The sequence below is a fragment of the Diabrotica undecimpunctata genome, chromosome 7 (genome assembly GCF_040954645.1).
Source record: "Diabrotica undecimpunctata isolate CICGRU chromosome 7, icDiaUnde3, whole genome shotgun sequence".
Taxonomy (NCBI): Eukaryota; Metazoa; Arthropoda; class Insecta; order Coleoptera; family Chrysomelidae; genus Diabrotica; species Diabrotica undecimpunctata.
The window spans coordinates 39,888,981-39,909,050 of NC_092809.1; the positions used below are offsets into that span (position 1 = coordinate 39,888,981).

Sequence of the window (20,070 nt, forward strand, 5' to 3'; positions counted from 1 at the left end):
AGCTTTTTTTTTATTTATTTTTTGTTGACCGAGGCCTTTTTTATGTTTTTTTATTGATTTTTTAGTAGGATGTAGTGGTGGTAAGGTGTTCGTTGTTGGGGCCTACACAGTGTTTGTCTCAACTGGTAGAGCTACAAACTGTCCTCTTTCTTTCCTTTATTTTCTCTCTAGGGGTTGTTCTCCCTAGGGTTTTTATTCTCTCCGGGTATTTATTAGTTCTCTCTCTTGGATTTATTTTCTCTATAGAGTTTGTAATTATTTCTGTCTCTCTCTTCTATTTTATTCCACTATTTGTTGTTTTGGACGTTTCTATTTCCATCGAATGCGTCGTATCTCATGATCTCTCGCAGTATGGGACTCGGGCGAATCTCCAGTTCTGCCAATTTTATCCTGGCTTTCTCATTCATTATGTTCGTCACTCTAATTTGTTGCAGTTCTCTGAAAAGGAATCGTTCTGCAACGTATCTTGGAACATTAACTGCTTCTCTTAAGCTGCTGTTGTGAGCCGCTTGTATCTTTTTCTTTGTTGTATTGCATGGGTGTCCCCATGCGAGAGATGCATACGTTAGTATCGGAAGTATGATACTATTTATTAGTCTTATTATTGTTTATGTCCTCAATTTGTTTTTTCTACCTGTGAGTTCTCTTATTGGCGCTTTTGCCATGTTTGATTTTGGTATAGTAGCGTCTACATATTTTGTGAATGTCAGTGCTTTGCCCATTATGACTCCCAGGTATTTTTCTTCGCTTTTCCATTCGATGGGATTTTCTTGCACTGTTAGTTGTTGCTCTGGCTATCGATGTCTCTTTTTGAAGAGCATCGCTTGCATCTTTTCGGGGTTTATGGCGATTTTCCATTGTAAACTAAATTCTTCGATATTTTCCAACGCTGTTTGCAATTTGTTTACTACTGTATCTGTGTTTCTGTGTTTGGCCGCTATTGCTGTGTCGTCGGCATAAAGGCTGAGTAAGGTTCCAGGTCTTCTTAAAATGTCGGCGGTGTATATTGTGTACAGTAGAGGAGACATGACCGCTTCCTGTGGCACTCCAACTTCCGGGGTTCCAAGCTCGGACAGGACTTGTGCTGTGTGTTTTGAAAACACTCTCTAGTTGTTTGGCCAATTCACCTGTTTGTTATCTGTAAGACCTTTTCTATATTCTTCTTGTTTCTTGAGAAGCTGTACTCGCTTTTTTCAGATCGTGATATATTTTGTAGATAATTTTGATCTCCAATAATTTTATTTTCTAGAAGACTTTTAAGCGATTTAAAGCCTTAAAACAGTATTTTATTTACTATATCTTTGTTAATTGCCATTGTATTCGAAGTTTTCTTCTCTTTACTACATTTTGTCGATAAAGGTTAGCAATTCGTCTAATTTGTATTTTTTTTTGAATTTGTGGTAGTTTGCAACTATCTAAAATGATTTTTTTTTACATTTGGTACTGTTTTATCGATATCTGTGATAAAATGTAGAGGTATGTCTAGGTTTAATTGGCAATTAGTAATTTCACGAAACATAAACCTCTCTCTCTTTAATCCTGACCCCCCCGGAGGGAGTGTATTGGTCACCATGATGTCATGTATTGTCCACCTCCAAAGATTTCTTTCTCTGGTCATTTCTTTTAATTCATGCATAGGTCTTTTGCATATGCCTGTAATTTGATTGGTCCATCTTGTTGGAGATCTTCCTCGTAATCTTCGGCCTTCTACCTTTCCTTGGATAATAAGTCTTTCCATGTTTTCTGTGTCTGCTCTCATAACATGTTCAAAGTATTTTAATTGTTGGATATGGACTTTGCTGGATAACCGTCTGCTGACTTTTAGCTCATTTAAATGAGCGAGAAAAATCATCTTCTTCTTCACGTGCCATCTCCGCGACGGAGGTTGGCAATCATCATGGCTATTCTGATCTTAGATGCTGCTGCTCTGAATAGTTCAATTGATGTGCATCCGTACCATTCCCTCAAGTTACGCAACCATGAGATTCTTCTTCTTCCTACACTTCTCTTGCCCTGGATTTTCCCTTGTATAATCAATTGAAGTAGGTTAGAATCATACAAGAAGCTTAATACAAAGATCTGCTATCATTGCTTGATTACATGGAAATATTTTGACTGTTACAAAGTATTTTTGAATAAATTTTTGAGTTTGAAATCATCCGTAATTTCATTTCTTCGAGAATGTGCCATTTATTCTCTGAAAATATCCCCAAATAGATGAATGCAAAAGTCACAATAAAACTCTCTGCGGGAAAAAATAGCAACCAAACTCACTTCAGTATTCCTTAGTATCTACATGCATATACATAAAAGAAAATATTATAGTAAATTCAGTTTGAGCTGTTTAAAATAATGCTCGAAAAACAGAGAAAACTTTATGCTCGATTTTCTCCAAATTGAAAATTACAGGCTTGTGCCACTCTTGCGCTCAAAGCCTCATTTATTATCACTACAGTAATTAATTTTAGTGTTTTGTTATAAAGTTAATTCCTCTGTAGTTCCCCGGGTCCGATTTGGCTCTTTTTTCAAGAGAGGAATTAGGATACTTGATCTAAATTCTTGTAGTATTCTGTTTTGTTCTATTACTTTTTGGACTAGCGTTACTAATTGTTTGGTTAAATATTGTCCTTAGTAATTTAGGAGTTCATTCGCTATTTTGTCCTCTCCTGGTGAGTTTGTATTTTTTAATTTCCTTAATGCTTCCTCTACCTTTCACTCTTCAATGTTTTATTTCTTCATTTGTCGCACTTCTGGTGTTGGTGGTTCATTATCGTCACCTTTGGCTAATAGCGATCAAAAGTAACCTGCCCATGTGTCCTTCTAAATGTGTCTCTTCATTCACCTCTTTTATTGGTCCTCTGATTATTCTCCATATTGCTCTTTGTGTTCCATAAAGGTCGTGTCCCATCTGTTTTGTGCAGCTCTCCCAGTGCTCCCTTTTTATTTATCTGACTCAATTAACCATTTTATTTCTTATTCGTTAATAGTGGTTGTAATGGTTCCCCAAGATTTTCTTTTTTCTTGACATTTTATATTTACTTCTTCTCTAAACCATTTGATACGTTATTGTTTTTTCCTCCAAGTGATCTTGTTGCTGTATTAAGAACAGTATGTGGTGGGACTGTAATGTCGAGGTTCTCTAAGAGCTATAATACCATGGACGATGAGGATGAGAGAGTGATATGAAAAGCGATTTTCATTTAAGGTACATCGAGAACTTTATTCAGTAACTTCTAAGTGTCTACTGTGTGGTGAAATCGATAACTTACAAGTTAACAGTTAATTAGGATTAATTAAATAAACTACGAAACAAATTTTAATTTTAAGTATTTCTTAAATTTTGGGAAATTAAGATCAAATTTTAGTTGTTTTAAGGTAAATTGAAATTTATAAAATTATTATACAAATATTCCTCATTTCTTACCTCAAAAAAGAACTAAAACTTCAGCCGAGGGTAATTTCGTATAACCCGGTTTTCTGCAGAGCCACTACCTTTAGTTTGAAACTTAATTTTGTAAACTTAATTATTTTTCTAGGCGTCGACACCTGACGCTGTCGGATCGAGATCGTCCCATCGTCCCTCTTTACATATAAAACTGAGACTAAGAGAAATTACTTACATGCGAAACATCTGCCGGCTTGGATATGTGATTGATGAGGTTGCTCGCCTCGAACGGTGGCCTTATTTGAGGGCTGCTTGTCGTAGGTGGCGCTGGCGTTGTTACTGGTAGTAATGAACCCAACTGCAAAAAAATTATTATATTGTAAAAAATCCCAATTGTAGTGAGAATTAAATCGGTTTTATTTATTTCTAGAAAATGACCTTTTACTGACACGGAAACAGTTTTACATTAATTTAATATTTGAAGTTGACAGTTGTTGTTCAACTTTTCCATAACTTTTCATGACGAAAAGGTTGAATTAGACTTTGGGTTCAATATTTAATATTATCTTGCCCAATTCAGTGAGTTATTCAGAGATTAAATTAATATTCAATTTCCAAGATCATTACTTACACTTACCGGATCACAAAATCTAATAGAAATAATTCAGCGAGTAGAAAAAGTAAGGGCAGTATAGTAAATATGCTATGAGAGAACGGTCTTATTAGTGGAAGCGCCATATTTTATTTGTTATGCTACAACGTCAAACAGCTAATGTCCATTATCCACTTTTTAACCATCGTGTTTTTAACACTATTTTCTTTTTTTTTTGTTATCTTTTGAAAAAGCGTTATATTCAACCTAAATATTTAGGGTATAATTCTCATTATTTATAAAAACTATTTTACTAGTATTGATAAGGTCTGAAATAAAGAAACTAGCTTCATTTTAATCGGCACTTTTTAATGTTTTGGAAAGACGTTTGATAGGTTAAGTCGGAGATAGATGGACCACCGGAATAGACGGATCGGTCGAATATTTCGCTGGTCTGCGCCAGCAGCGCTGCAGTTGTTGTGTGGAGTTGTTGCTGTCGAGTAGACAGAACGCTGTTTAATCTTTCTCATGAGTTTCATAATTATGTATTTTAGAAGAATACCTCGTTTGTTTCTTTTGGTGAGATGAACATATTTTTATATTAGACTTCTTTGTTATGTGATTTAGTTAGTTTAAATGACTTAGATGTGAGATATAATCACCTAACTATAATTTTAACCCAAATGGCATGCCAGTAGCGTTGTTTGTTTGAACGAGGAGCTGGTCCATATATCCATGACAATTGGAATATATGAATTAGTGAAATTTGGGATAGTTGGACCATTTAAAAAACCTGGGATAGTTGGATCATATCTTCTGTTAGGGCTTAACTAAATTTTTTAAATTAAATATTACTTGTAAAAAACCTATTTCAAATTCAAAGCCGTATGCTAATAAGCTGTTTTTTTGTTATAGAAAAATGCCTCCTTTTTATAAAAGAAAAGGCACGTCTGGGGAAGGAGCATGTTCTGAAGACAGTTTAAGAAAGACAGTAAACGTTGCTCAAAATAAAGGAATGGGAGTTAATGCTGCAGCAAAGACCTTTGGCCTATCAAAAACCACTTTAAAAAGGCGTCTACAGTCACAGAACTTTCTTAAAGTTTTAATGGGAAAAAGCTCATAATTAAGAGATGAAATGGAAAAATATAGTTGGATATAATAAAAACAATCGACGGGATTTATACTAACCAGAGATTTACACTTTTAACCATGAAACCAAAATGTTGGCTAACACTGACTTTCTTCTTTTCTTGGGCGCATTTCTGAACTTTCTATCCGGAAATCTGAACGGGTATCTATTGCAAGGGGGGGGAGGGAAGTAAAACAATTTCAATATTAACATGTGTAAATGGAGACAGTATATTCTTACCACCTTTTTGCAGAATAAGATGAAGGAATCTAAAGCAAGATTTTTGTAATAGTTTACCTTTTGTTGCTGAAGAAAAATGTCTCCAAAATCTGGCAAAATCCAAAATGTAAATACTGATTTATGTTTTGATTAGATGAAAATTCATTTTACTCCAAGAAAACTACCAGGAAAAGTACTCCTTCTTCTAGATGGATACACATTGCATACTTTTTTGGATTTTGCAGAAAATAATGCTTTTAATGAGTATGCCTCCCCACGCCAGCGACTAGCTTCAATCATTAGATCGTACTGTCTTTAAATCTGTCAAAATGAACTACTGCTTGCTTCAACTACGTGACCAATAATCCCCGTCAGAAAGATCACCCGGCTGCAGTATGGTACGCTTCTTAACTTAGTTTTGGAAAAATCAGCGAATGTAGAAAATGGAATTAGTAGTTTTAGAACCTGTGAAATCATTTATTTTGAACCTGAAGCAATATTAGCCTGAAGCATTTATTTTGACCTTAATACACATCTCTTGTTTTCCAAAATGAATATTACTGGTATTGCTGTTGCTGGTCCTAGTAGCTCAATAAACGATATCAATTCTGTTAACTCAAGAAGCTATGAAGATATTTCTGTGCCTGAATCGTCTAAACAATACGATAATGTGTATTTTAAGCTATCTGAAAATGTAACCCGTTTGAAGTTATTGGACAAAATACATTCAGTACCTTGTGTCAATAAAGTTTAGACTTTAAGAAAAAAATATCAACAATAGTAGCAGTTTTGAACTCTCCAACAAACAGATTTGCTCCAAAAAGATGAAAAAAAGTCAAGCATTAAGATAAAAGAAAAACACAAGAGAAGAAAATAAGAAAAACATAAAAGTCAAGAAAAAAGCAACCAAAGAGAAGTTAGAGGTAGAAAACAAACAAGAAAGGTTTAAATTAAAGAAAAGGTCAGCCTACTGAAAAAACCTACCGTAAAATGGAGCGTAGTTGACAGTTATGGTGAATTTGACTGAAAATTTAAAAAATGTTTCCAACTTGTGTATTTTTTTAATTATTAGTATTAGTAAAGTTTATGCTAATTCTGTTCATTGTAAATGTATGTTGAACATATTTTATGTAAAAATTAAGAGTTCTTTTCTTTTATATACTAAAAACGCGACCTCGAAGTTATTATCTAAATTTATAAGAAAATGAATATTCTTAAACTTTGGTATAAAAATCATTATACAAAAAATATTATTGGCAACTGTTGGTAATATTTCAACAAATCATTAACTGTAGATAAAAATACCAGTTACTAATTTTGAATAAGTTTCGTTACAATCTTCAAATTTGTTAACTTATGCATTTTTCGTTTGAATAATTCTTAAACAATACAGTGCGGAAACGCTGGAAACGGTGAAAAAGTTACTGGAGAAGTTTTAGTTGGAAAATTAAGTATACGGCTAAACAAAATACATGGATGAAGCACTAAACAACATGGTGGTCAAACTACTTTTACCAAAGTTAAAGAAGATGATTTTGTGGATAGAGTGAGTACTTGTGCGAATTGGGGATTTCCATTAAATACATTGGATCTTCGTTTAACTGCAAATGATTACCTAGACCGTCTTGGTAAAAGTCAGTATGTAAAAATAATTTTCCTGGGTACAATTGGGCCAAGGGGTTTTTAAAAAGACATAAACAAACTCTAAGTGAATACTTAAGCAACAACATAAAAAGAGCTCGTGCTGCCGTTGATGCTGAAACATTAACAAATTTACTTTGAAACATAAAGGCAGATATCGAGCACAGTTTTATTAATTAAATCTTGCCCAAGTACTTTCGGTCATTAGAGCATCCTCAGGGGCATTTCGTCAGTTTCGAGCTATCCAACAATCCCAGAATGTCATAAATATAAAATTAACAATAAAGTTGAACATAACACTACACTAAACAAGAAAAAACAGTTTAAAATTATTTAAAATAGTCATTCTCTCTCCTGTTGCTGACAAAAATGTAGCTTCGACTATTTTAAATAATTTTAAACTGTTTGTCCTTGTTAAACTTTATTGTAAATTGTATGTTTATGACATTCTGGGATTGTTGGATAGCCCGAAACTGACGAAATGCCCCTGAGGATGCTCTAGTGAGCGAGATTACTTTGGCAAGATTTACTTAATAAAACTGTGCTCGATTTCTGCCTTTATTTTTCAAAGTTCATTTATTCGAGCATTCAACCTCATATTAATTTATTAACAAATTTTTTGAGGAATTAAGTAAAACACTTGAAGGTGTGATCCTGTTATAATATTTAATTACGAGATGTAAAATATGATGACAATATAATAAATTATACTAAAAGTGCTCTGACAATTATGTTATGTGTTTCGGCAACTGGAGATCTATTACCGCCTTATGTAGTTTATAAGGCTACAAATTTTCAGGATTCTTGGTGCCAAGAATGTTCTAGAGACACCCCATATTGTGGAAAGAAATGCTACAGTAAAGATACTCGTTATAATCGATTTAATCATGAATGGTTTGATGTTATTTGTTTGTACCGATTGGATAAAGACTATTTTCACCACATGCTCGTTTAATTGAAGGAAAAAAGATCTTTATAGAAGACAATCCTTTGACTCATTTTACAAAAGTGCTCAATATTTGTAAAGATAATAACATTGCTTTAATTTTTTTCCACCAAATGCAACGCATATATCTGCTGACCTCTCGACGTTAGCTTCTTTGGACCAATGAAAAATTATTGGAAACAATTAGTACACGAGTGGAAAAAGATCCAAAAGATTTGTTTCCAAGTTTATTAAAAAAACTTTTTGAGAAAGTGGCGCAGTCTGCTAGAATTAACGCTAGAAAGGGATTTTATGCTTGTGTTATTTATCCTTTGTCTAAAAATAAACTTTAAGTAAACATTATCAAACCACTCATCGTAACAGTGCTGATGTATCAGGGATACTATTAGATTGTTGGAAAGAATAGGAAATTCCCAAGAAACGTGAGCTTACAAGGAAACCAAAGAAGCCGGACATTATACCTGGAAGATCAGTTGCGTATATAGTCAGTCGAGAAAGAAATTGACAACGATAACATGCCTTCTATAAGCAAGACACAAATTGCGAAGAAAAAAGTTTTTGAAGAAAGCGATGAAGTAAGTTCCGGAACAGAGAGCGTAGGTAAAGATTTTGACCAAGAAGACCATGGAGTTGCAGATATTTATTGTAATATTGCTGAGGAAACAGAATACTTTCACATTTCAAATTCATAGGTTGTAATAGAACATCCAACTAAGACGAATATTAACCATTTTGAAGGACAAATTTCAGCAATTAAAGATGATGGATCTAATGTTAAGTTCCTAAAACTCTCAGAATTGGGAAAATTTATACGGCCTTATATTCTTAACGAAGACAATGTCCCTGTAAATTACATAAAACAAATATTAAATGCGTTAAAAATTTGCCGAAGAGGCGAGCTGTGTTTTGTTTTGGATTTGTCTGCATATAAATTTTATTAGGTAACTTTCTTTTTGTAATAAACAGTTTTGATTAAAATGCTTATTATCCTATATAATGCTATAATTTAAAATCATTTTAATGTGTTTATCTTCACTCCAGTTAACTAAAAACCATTTTTATTAAGTAAAACATGTAGACAGTCAACTTCACCCTGTTTGGGGCGTAGTTAATCAAAGAAGCAATTTATTTTTTCTAAGTTCGATTTTCTACAATACCCAAAGTTTTTTCTACTAAAAACAAAGATAAAAATTGTACACATAATATATGATATATTTTATTTTGTTATCCAGTAAATATCTTTATTTAAAGTTGAAAAACGGTCAACTGCAACCTATTTTACGATACTAGGAAAACCCTCAAGTGTATTTCTATTTTGTAAGGATAGTGATGATGAATATGATTCACAGGCCGACATGATTTTTGGTATTTCGAGTTTGACATGTGTTCTTACCTAACGGATACGTTGATTCTGAATATGAATTCGTTTTAAGCCCATTAAGTCAAAATTTTTCACAAAATTGAAAAAACCTTGTGAGATATTATATACTACCGCAAACAAGTACCTTATTGATATTTCCGTAATTGCATTAAAATTATTTTTTTTAAATACTTATATTTCGATGTTAATTTCATTTGAACTTCAACACTGCCGATGCCGTCAACTTGATGGCATCGGCAGTTGTGTATTGCGTGTATTTTGTTTTATGAGTGTTTATCGCGCCATAATGTCATCACGAAAGTGTAAGAAAAGTGCTGATATATTTTGTTACGTGTGTGATGATTTGACAATAGGAAAGCATCAATGAAACATAACTGAATTTATAAACAAAGCTTATCACGCTTACTTCGGTGTAAAGCTTGGTGATCAGGACAAACCTTGGCTTGTCCTGATCACCAAGTGTCCTTTGAGTGTTTCGAACTACTAAGAAAATTGACAAAACGTACACGTAACTCTTTACCCTTTGGCATTCCTATGGTATGGAGGGAAACAAAAAACCATGGAGATGACTACTACTTTTACTCCTGCAATATCAAGAGTTTCAATTAAAAAAATAAACACAAAATTTAATATCCCGATTTACCTTCTGCTAAACGACCTGTATCTCATGAATCAAAAATCCTTATTCCTCCACCCTTTCTTCACACTATCCAACACCAATCATCAGATGAAAGTTCAGAAGAAAAGAACCGTTGAAGACGAATTCAATCCTGAGATAGACTAACCTCAAAAGTTTATCTAAGCTGAACTAAATAACTTAGTGAGAGACTTGAGCCTATCGAAGGATGCTGCACAATTCTTAGGATCACTAAGAGACAAAAATTTATTGGCTCCATATATCACATTTTCGTGGTATAGGCATCGTGAAAAAAAATTGCGGAATATTTTTCTCAAGGCTCACTGATGTATTTTCATAATATTACTGAAGTAGTCATGAAACTGGGAGCTGACAATTACGATTCCACATCATGAGGATTATTTATTGATTCTTCGAAGAGAAGTATAAAGAAGGTCTTGTTGCACAATAGTAATACTTATGCATCAATGTCTGTTGCTCACACCGTGCATCTCAAAGACACATTAGAGAATCTGAGTTGTTGCTAAATAAAATAAAGTATAGCGAATATTGTTGGCAAATCTATGGAGATCTCAAAATAATATCCATGCTTTTGAGTTAGTAGTCTGGATTCATAAAGTATCCTTATTTTTGTGCGAGTGGGACAGTCGAGCACGAAATTTACGTTACGTTAAGAAAGAGTGGCCACTCAGAGAAAGACTTGTACCGGTGCAAAAAAATGTGCAACATGATACCCAAATTAGTTCTCTTGCCTCCTCTTCACATAAAGTTACGACTGATGAAGCAGTTTGTGAAAGCTTTAGATGAACAAGATGACTGCTTTAAATATCTGTGCGACAAATCTTCTGCACTTTCTGAAGCTAAACTTAAAGAAGACATTTTTGTAGGCCCTTAAATTTGAACCTTAAACTCGGGCAGATTGTTCTAGAATATAATGACCCAGTATGAATCTGAAGCATGGAGTTCTTTCATAGAAGTCATAGACGGTTTTCTTGGAAAAAAGTCTCCAAACTATAAAGAAATTGTAGCCAGCATGGTCGAAAATTATAAAAAGCTGGGATACAATGAGCGTCAAACTTCACTTTCTGGATTCCCACGTTGACTATTTTCGCGAAAATTTTGGAACTGTCAGCGAGGAGCAAAGGGGAGAGGTTCCATCAAGATATAAAGAAGATAAAGATACTTTATCAAGAAAGATGGGATATAAGAATGATGCCTGATTACTGCTGGACCTAGAAGAGAGACTTGATCACAAAAATCCATAAAAAGAAGACCACAAAACGCAGTTTTCATGGAAAAAGAGAACGGTTTTATTCAAAAAAACCAAATATTGTCTAACGTAGGTTATATTGAATTCTTTTTTTAAGAACAACTTAATTTTGCAGTGTAATTTTGTATATTAAATAAAGTTTCAATAAATATTTTCTCAGTATTTTTGGCAGTTTCTATGAACAATTTCAAACAAACTTTTCTTGAAAACCTGACGTGCTGGAAAAAAACTAAGTATAGATTCGTGATCAGTACATACCATTTACTATAGGACACCTATTAAACTTAAAACACTTTTTCGTGAAAAAAAATGTAGGCCTGTGATTATTTTTTGAATGAAAATAAATGTGTAGGTTGTTATGAAGATTACGACCAAACTACTAAAACAGAAGATTGGATCAAATGTTATCAAATGTTAGGTTGAATGCATGAAAACTGTGCTAAATTTGACGAAATATGCGATGGTTATGGTAAAAAGAAATTGAAGGATAAATAAAAGCTGAAAATCAACTAAAAATATGCTTACTCAGATGTACAATTAATTTAGTATCATTATTTTCAACGTTCAGTTGAAAATATCCATGTTTCTTTTAAAGTACCCAATAACCTGGGTCAGTATATATCCAATTCCAAAGACCCCATCAATTATATGAACCGTAGTGGTGTTTATAGACTCAAATGTTCTGATTGTGATGCCACCTACATAGGAAGAACATGTAGATCATTGTCTTCACGCTCTCTAGAGCACACAAAAAGAGAAAACACTTCCACTTTCTCTCAACATCTTAAACATAACCACACCCTCAATATCCCAGAAGACGTTTCACTTATTCATAATATCCCTCAAAAAAACTTTCACAAACTAGACTTATATGAAAACCTATAAATTATTAAAGAAAAACAGAGAAGTCCAAATTGTGTTAATCGCCATGTCTCATTCAATCGAGACTTCCTTCCGCTCCATCGTCAACTATTCTCATAACCCACATCGTTACTTTACTTCTTCATTAGTATTAGATTTTTTGTTCTTCTTCTATCACCTATTAATCCTCCTTAGTCCTATCAAACTTTTTCAATATATCCAACTTCCCCCCTTTCCTCACTTCTTTCTAGGAATCTAAGCGCCAAGTCTGACCCCACACCCCATATTCTCCATGCTCCTTTTCTACAAACTAAATTCAGAGCTGATTATTCCACTTCCCCTTCAAAAATAATTTTCTCATTACCATACATCTTTATTTACTTAACCACATATCATCACATTTTCATACTGTTTTACTACACTTTATTTTACTTATCCATTTTCCCTCAAGGTTTGGTTTTGGATCTCTGAAGACTTCAGCCTCTTGTAGAGTCTTTTCTCCTTTTTTAATAATATTAAAACATCACATAACTCTAGTAAATTTAACAGAGCCACCTTAAAACCCAACTACTCTTGCAGTTTTTACATATCGTTACAATGCACACCAAAAGCCTATTAACTTCTTCTACCTACCTTAAACTCAAACTTATAACTCATACTTTTTATATTTCTCAGGTACCAAATGTTCCTTTTAACATGTAGGGCCTTTTTCTTTTTCTTAAGTTATAACTTGAGCAATGTTTGAACAATACAATACTAAACCACCTATCAGCCATCAATTTTCTGTTTATATTGTATACTGGTCAACACACAATCTTTACCCTTCAAACCGAACCAGTAATTTATGTTCATGAACTTATAACTTAAAAAATCTATTACATTTACCAGGTACCAAAATGTTGTTTTCTGACATAGAGGGCCTTCCATGCTTAAGTTGTAAGTTAAGCAATACATAAACATTACATTACGAAAACATTCTTTTCATATTCAAATTTCATCTTAACAGTAAATTCAAACATATCATTTACTATATCATTCCTTAACAATAAATTTTATAGAACCATCTTCCTACATATGTCTTTTTCACTATTTCCTAGGTCCCAAATGTTTTATAACATACAGGATCTGTTGTTAAAATCTTTACTTAAGAACAATCAAATTTAGACACATGTATAGTTGGTTGCCTATTGATACCTACAAAATTTCATGTACTCCATCTAAATTAATTTATAAAACAAATTTTTCAATGTTTTTTAACATAAATATAGGACAAATTCACATTACAGACTACAACATTGATGGTTGATACTGTTATATTATTACAATTGTAATTTATCCAATTTTAAATAATGCTGGCTTCTGTCATTTTAGACAACTACCGTAAGTTGCACTGACTGATTTGTTCCGACATCTGTCCTAACATGTCAATATTGTCATTTTTATCAGTTGTTATCAACAGGTCCTCGAAGACACTTTGTCTGCACCAAGTAACCGATGTAGAGCCATACGTTGCCATGTTACCAATTCCCACGGTAACTTAGACATCTTAATTTATATAATGTAACATATTTGTAAATTTATATCATTTACAGGGTTTTCACTCATATATTTTAGTGGCTCATAGCATGTGCACTTTGTAAGTATTAACCACATTTTGCATAACCTTAGTCAACATTTTAAACCTTACGTTCTTTTTAATTAAAGTGGTTAATTACGTTCAGGTTACACTGATGATGGAATTTACATTCCAAAAACGTTCTGTATTTGTGATATAGCCCGTTTGGGTATTTTATTTATACCTTTTACTAAAAATAAATATTGATTGAAATAAATTTTTTTTTTTATTTTAATATACTTGTAAACAAACAACTAAATTTTTGAGAACAACTACAAAATACTTAAATTTTTCCAACATTTATGTTAACACTTTAACACTCCAAACTAAGCGACGATTTATTGCAGTAATTATCTGGTATTCGAGGAAAGTTTATCTAATCCGTCGACATTTAACTTACACTGTAAGACCTTCCTTATAGTGTGTCGAGATTTGCAACAATGCAACTGCTGAAACTGTGCCGTGTTGAGAAGTTGTAACAAGCTAACTTAACTTTCAAGACCTTTCTCGACTCTATATAGAGTTGTCAGTGTTGGAAAATCCAGTGTATTCGGTGTTGGAGTGTTCTTTTTTTAAAAACTTTTCAAATGGGTTTCACAACTCATTAGATTACGTGAACTGCAACTAAGTACAGTTTTGTTCGAATTTGTGTAATAAATAAGTACTTAAAAAGAGCAATCGAGAAAAATCAAATAAAACAAAAAGACGGAAGTACAATGCATGATGTGTCAGGAAATAATAGACATAGGATAATAAAACAAATAAATATCTATAAAATTTGATAGAATTAATGGCTGAACATAAGCTAATAAGTAAAGAAAATGAAGAATTAGAGAAACAAATTAAGACAATCCACTGAAAAATAGCGATATCTGGAACAGGGTTTCTCTCGAAGGAGAAAGCTATTCTGCTTCCGGAGCGCTGGATGACAGAGGAGGGTCTATTTTAGCATGTAAGAATTCGGCGTAGACTCGTCAATAAAGTATCTCGGGAACTATCGCCGGGACTACGAATAATGAATCTTACACTAAGGTCAGTCAGGCGGCGTCCTGAACCGAGATATCTTTTGAAGATTTCAGACCCCTCTATATAAAGCTGAAAAAAAGGTAAAATAGGTAAAACTAACTAAAGAGATCACGGTTGAAACAATGCCACCAGAGCCCTGTAGAACAACCATTAATGTTCCTAGATGTGGCTACAGCCATCGGAAAAAAATAAAACAATATAAGTAAATATATTCTGAATAGGCGTTCACTATCCTACTAATTCCACTAAAAAGGTAAGATCAATCTTCTTCTTCTTCTTCTTCGCGCGACTAGGATTACTCCTGTTTGTCTGCCTCTTATTCTGTTTCAATCGTTGTTGACTGTACATTATCTTTCCACCTTTTTGGCGGCCTTCCAACGGGTCTTCTGCTATACGGCTTGTTGTTTTTACAGATGTTCGCTAATCTATCTGGTCCCATTCGATTTACATGTTCGTTCAAGTTTTTTTTTTCTTGTTTTTATCCACCTGTTAATATTTTGAATTTTGCATTGTTCGCGTATATTTCTGTTGGTTTGTCTGTCTCTTAATGATATGCCCGCATTGATCTTAATACTTTCATTTCGATATTGTTGATTTGTTGTTTCGTCTTTCTTGTATCGCTTCTTGTCTCCGCTGCATATGTTAGGATTGGTCTTACTGTTGTCTTGTATACTTTCATTTTGCTTTTCGTGATCAGATATTTGTTTCTCCATATGGTTTCTCGAAGGCAACCACTTATTCTTGCCACTTTTGATGCTTGCCTTGTGGTCTCTGTTCTTATATCCCTGTCACTAGTGATCTCTACTCCTAGGTAATTGAATTTCATTACTTGTTCTACAATTTTGCCGTCTATTTCTAGTTTGCATCTACGCGGCTCTTTACTGATCACTATACATTTAGTTTTTTCTACTGATATTCTCATATTAAGTTTGTTTGCTGTGATATTGAAGGTGTGGAGCTGCCTTTGTAGGTCCTCTTCGTTATTAGCAATTAGTAGATACTGCATCATCGGATAGCATAGTATCGTGATTTTATGCGCGTGGTATCCGTGTCGTTTTCTTACTTCGTGAATTATTTGATTCACTGCCATATTGAATAACAATGGGCTGAGCGAGTCTCCTTGGCGGATTTCTCCTTTTTTCTATGTTTTCCCCTGTTGGCATTATAACTCTGGTCTTGTTGTTCTTGTTAATTTCATTAATTGTCCTTATGATCTGATGGTCTATTTGTTCAGCTTGTAATAAATTTAAGATGTCATTTCGCTTCACCCTGTCAAAAGCACTTTTTAAATCTACAAAGCACATGTATGCTGGTTTTCCATGTTCAATAGACTTCTCTATTATTTGTCTGATAATAAAAATTGCGTCTATTGTGCTGCGGTTCTTCCGGAAGCCTTGTTGTTCATCTGCCATGTTCGCTTTTTCCTCGATTTTATCTTTTATGACTGCCGTTAACAATTTTAATGTACTATTCATCAGACTAATGCCTCTATAATTTTCAGGGTATCTCGAGTCTCCCTTTTTAAGTATCGGCAGCAGGAGACTTTCCTTCCATTCCCCTGGTACTACTCCAGTATTTATTATATCGACGAATAATTTTAGGAGCCATTTGCGTAGTGTTGTTCCTCCATGTTTTAGCAGTTCATTGTTTATCTTATTAGGACCAGGTGCTTTTTTGTTTTTTAATTTTTTTATTCGTTCTTGTAGCTCTTCATCTGATATTAGTACTCTATCGTGAGTTTCGTTAATGATTCTTTCTCTGTTCTCTTCTTCTACTTCTCCATATAATTTCGTGAAATGCTCAGTCCATTGTTCCGCCGTAATGTTATCTATGCGTACAAATTCATTCATTTCTGTTTTTTGTCTCCTTATCATCTTCCACACCTTAATAATTTTTAAATCAAACTTTAGGAGCTACTAACTCTTATTCTAGTTTTCATTTTAGAAAATATAATAAACGACCCTGAAACTGCTGATCAACCTCCTAGAAAAAGGAAAAAGTCAGGAATAACATTCAACTGGACGAAAACAACTTACCCCAAAATGAAAGAGACACTAAGTTGCTCCTAAACTAAATGAGGAACTACATTTCCCATTGGAGTATTTTACCAAACTGTTCTCACTAGATATTTTAGACTAAATAATTGAGCAGAAACATTTGTATAGTACTCAAATAAAAGGCACAAGAATTGGTACTGATCCTGATGAGAAGACCGATTTTTGTCAATTTTGTTGATTCTTCTTCCTCTTTATAAGCAATTCTGCTTGTCCATTGGCGGATTAATACTTCTATGGAAGGTTGTCACACCATCTTTTGCGCGGTCGTCCGATCCTTCTTCTGCCGATTGGTGACTTATCTCTTGCTATTTTAACGCCTCCGTTTGGCTCGCTGAGATAAGAATACGGCGGAGGCAATTTACCCTGCCTGTCGTAAGAGGCGACTTATGGGAAGGAAATGAGAGGTGGAGTGAACACTCTACTCTCATTTCCACAAGAGCCAGGTGAGGTTAAACCAGCTGCGACCCTGACGCACTTTCCCTATTAGGGGTGCTGGGACATGGCACGTACCCACCTTGGGAGACACAAGAGTGGTAGAGGAGAGATCCTCGGCGGCTACCTGTCTACGTGCGAGGTGGAATTCCTCTACCTGCGTTCACCTTTCCGCCCCGGGGGGATAACGGACGGGAGTTCGTTATCGCAACACAGGTACTACGGGGAGGGTGGAGCCCCGCGATGCTTCGTGCAACGTGCCACCCTCATAATGGTATCGGACTCGTAGGGGCTAGTGGTTCCGCTTACGGTCGTATGCCGAAAGGCCAGGTAGACCAGGGGTCGTATTTTCGAATTCGTTCGAGCATATTTCGCATACGAAATTAGAAGAAATTCGCTCGAAATCCAGTTTTTTATATTTTCGTATACGAATTTTTTCGTATACGACGACACGAATGGGTATGAACCATTCGAATTTCGATGCTAGTATACGATCAAAGTAATTTTTGTCATTTCAGTTGTCACTGGGCCCGTGTACGTCAGATAAAATTTCAGCTGATAGTTTTTAATCGTTGTTTTAGATTGAACAATACAATAAAATTTACATTAATACCTACCATATTTTTACATTGAACTTTGTTTTTAATGGGTGGTTTAAATATTTTTTTAATAGAAAGAAATAGTTAACGCCCTTGCCGAGGCGATAATATTAGCGGAACGAAGAGGCAAGTTTACCAACCCATTCTTAACTATCTAGAGGACTATTCGGATGTACAATTTCAAAAATTGTACAGATTAACAAGGCCCCTCACAATGGAGTTGATAGAATGGCTTTTTTTGTTCGGCCGACACTGAACCACCATATTTCATGCCCTTTTTTACTTCTTGTTTTAGATAACAAATTCACGATAAACTAGGTTAAGTAAAACTGCCAATTATTCTTCTTTTTTTATTATTTAAGTTTTGGTTGTTCGAATTTGCAGTGTTGCCGGTGCAAATTCTTTTAGTGTACGTATAAAATTTCGAAGGACGTTCAAAAATACAGATTCAAATTCGTATACGAAATTTTTCTTTCGAGTTAACTCGTATACGTAAAAATTCGATTGAATTCGAAAATACGACCCCAGGGTCCTGCCAATGTTTTCATTGGAGGGAACACGAATATATTCAATGCTATTTTGACGACACGGGTTTCCTCCATTCTGCTTATGTGGTAATTGCTGTGGCCAGCCTGACGTCGATTAAACGTTTTAAACTTCTGAGAAGATTTATTCATTTCAATAATAATGAACATATAACACAAACTACAACAGATAACTACGACAGATAGTCTAGATGCTTGGAGCCGAAATATCAATAAAAAGTTCTGCCAAAGTGGCCAAGCATATCAAAATGTAAAGGGTATAGTTCGCAGAGCTAGGGAAGTAAAAACTTTTAAGAATTGTGAAAATAATGTTTGCATACTATTTTCACAGTTCACACTGTTTGCACTTTTTGCACACAAAAAAAAATTTTTGTGTGCAAAAAAAATTAGTATCAATGATCGCCAAGTAATTCATAATTCATTTTGGAGCTTATCAAATAACGAAAAATTGCATTTTTATAATCATAATACGGAACGATATTCTAAGAGACGACCTCAAACTAAAAATAAATCAAGACGAATCTTTTCTTTTGCCTATTAGAAAACAAAATTAGAGTATGTAAGCCATTTTTTCTGTCCACACTAGATATAAGCCAGAGATGCATTGAATATTTTCATAAAAATAAACGGGAGCAGCAAACAGGGGTTCCATTAGAAGTACGACAGGGAAAACATACAAAAAAGTTACAACTGAGTTACAAAAAGATTCCGTGAAAGATCATATTAGGTCTATTCCAAGAATAGATTCTCATTATTGCCGGAGAGATTCGAATAAGGAATATTTTGAAACTTCGTTGAATGTGCAAAAGTTGTATGATTTGTATCAAGAATTTTGTACTGAAAGAAATCTATTAGAACCTGTAAAACTTCACCATTATCGACAAATTTTCAATTATGAATTTAACATTGAATTTCAAAAACCAAAAAAAGATCGATGAGATAAGTGTGAAGAGTATCTAGTAAGTAAAATAGGTCTTAGTGAGAATGAGAAATCCTCTTTTGATAAACATGTTTCATCTAAGGAAGCTGCTATGGCTGAACGTAACATCGATCGAAGAAGTACCAATGAAGAAACTGCAATAATTTGTTTTGATATGGAAAATGTATTTGCTTTGCCACGTGCCAACATTTCTTCCTTCTTTTATTCCAAAAAGCTAAATACATACAATTTAACAGCTCATTGTAATATTAATAAGCGTGGTTATTGTGCGATATGGTGTAAGGGTACTCACGGTCGCAAAGGTATTGGATATTGCTTCCGAACTAATTCGTATTTTAGATAATTTACTAATAGATATTCCTAATATCAAACGATTTCTTTTATGGTCTGACTTATGTGTGCTACAGAACAGAAATTCTGTAATGAACATGGCTTTGCTTAAATTCCTAGAAGAGCATCCAAATATTGAAACCATAACCCAAAAGTTTTGTGAACCTGGACATAGTTCAATCCAGGAAATAGATAATATACATAGCCAGATTGAGCGAAAACTTGGAAAGTCGGAAATATTTAGCCCATTAGGTCTTTTAAAATTGCTACCTACAGTAAATAGGATAAACCCCTTTAAAGTATTTTACATGAGACCAGATAATTTTAAAAATTTTCAAAAAGCCGCTCAAATGCTTAATTTTAAAAATATATCTTTTGTTTCTGTAAAGCAGTTGAGATACTCTTCTTCCAGAATACATTATATTGAGCTGAAATACCAGCATGATGGACCCTTCACTGAAGTTT

The 20,070-nt window shown here is 34.0% G+C and overlaps 1 protein-coding gene across 7 annotated transcripts in view; it reads right to left on the reverse strand.

Annotated features, from left to right (window-relative positions):
* Positions 1-20,070, reverse strand: part of Mp (collagen XV/XVIII-type protein multiplexin) — a 1,493,071-nt gene that overhangs the window by 89,496 nt on the left and 1,383,505 nt on the right. For all 7 annotated transcript variants that reach the window (XM_072537153.1, XM_072537150.1, XM_072537151.1 and 4 more), the window contains one exon: positions 3,621-3,743. In XM_072537153.1, coding sequence (XP_072393254.1) covers positions 3,621-3,743 — 123 coding nt within the window. The remainder of the gene's footprint in view (positions 1-3,620; positions 3,744-20,070) is intronic.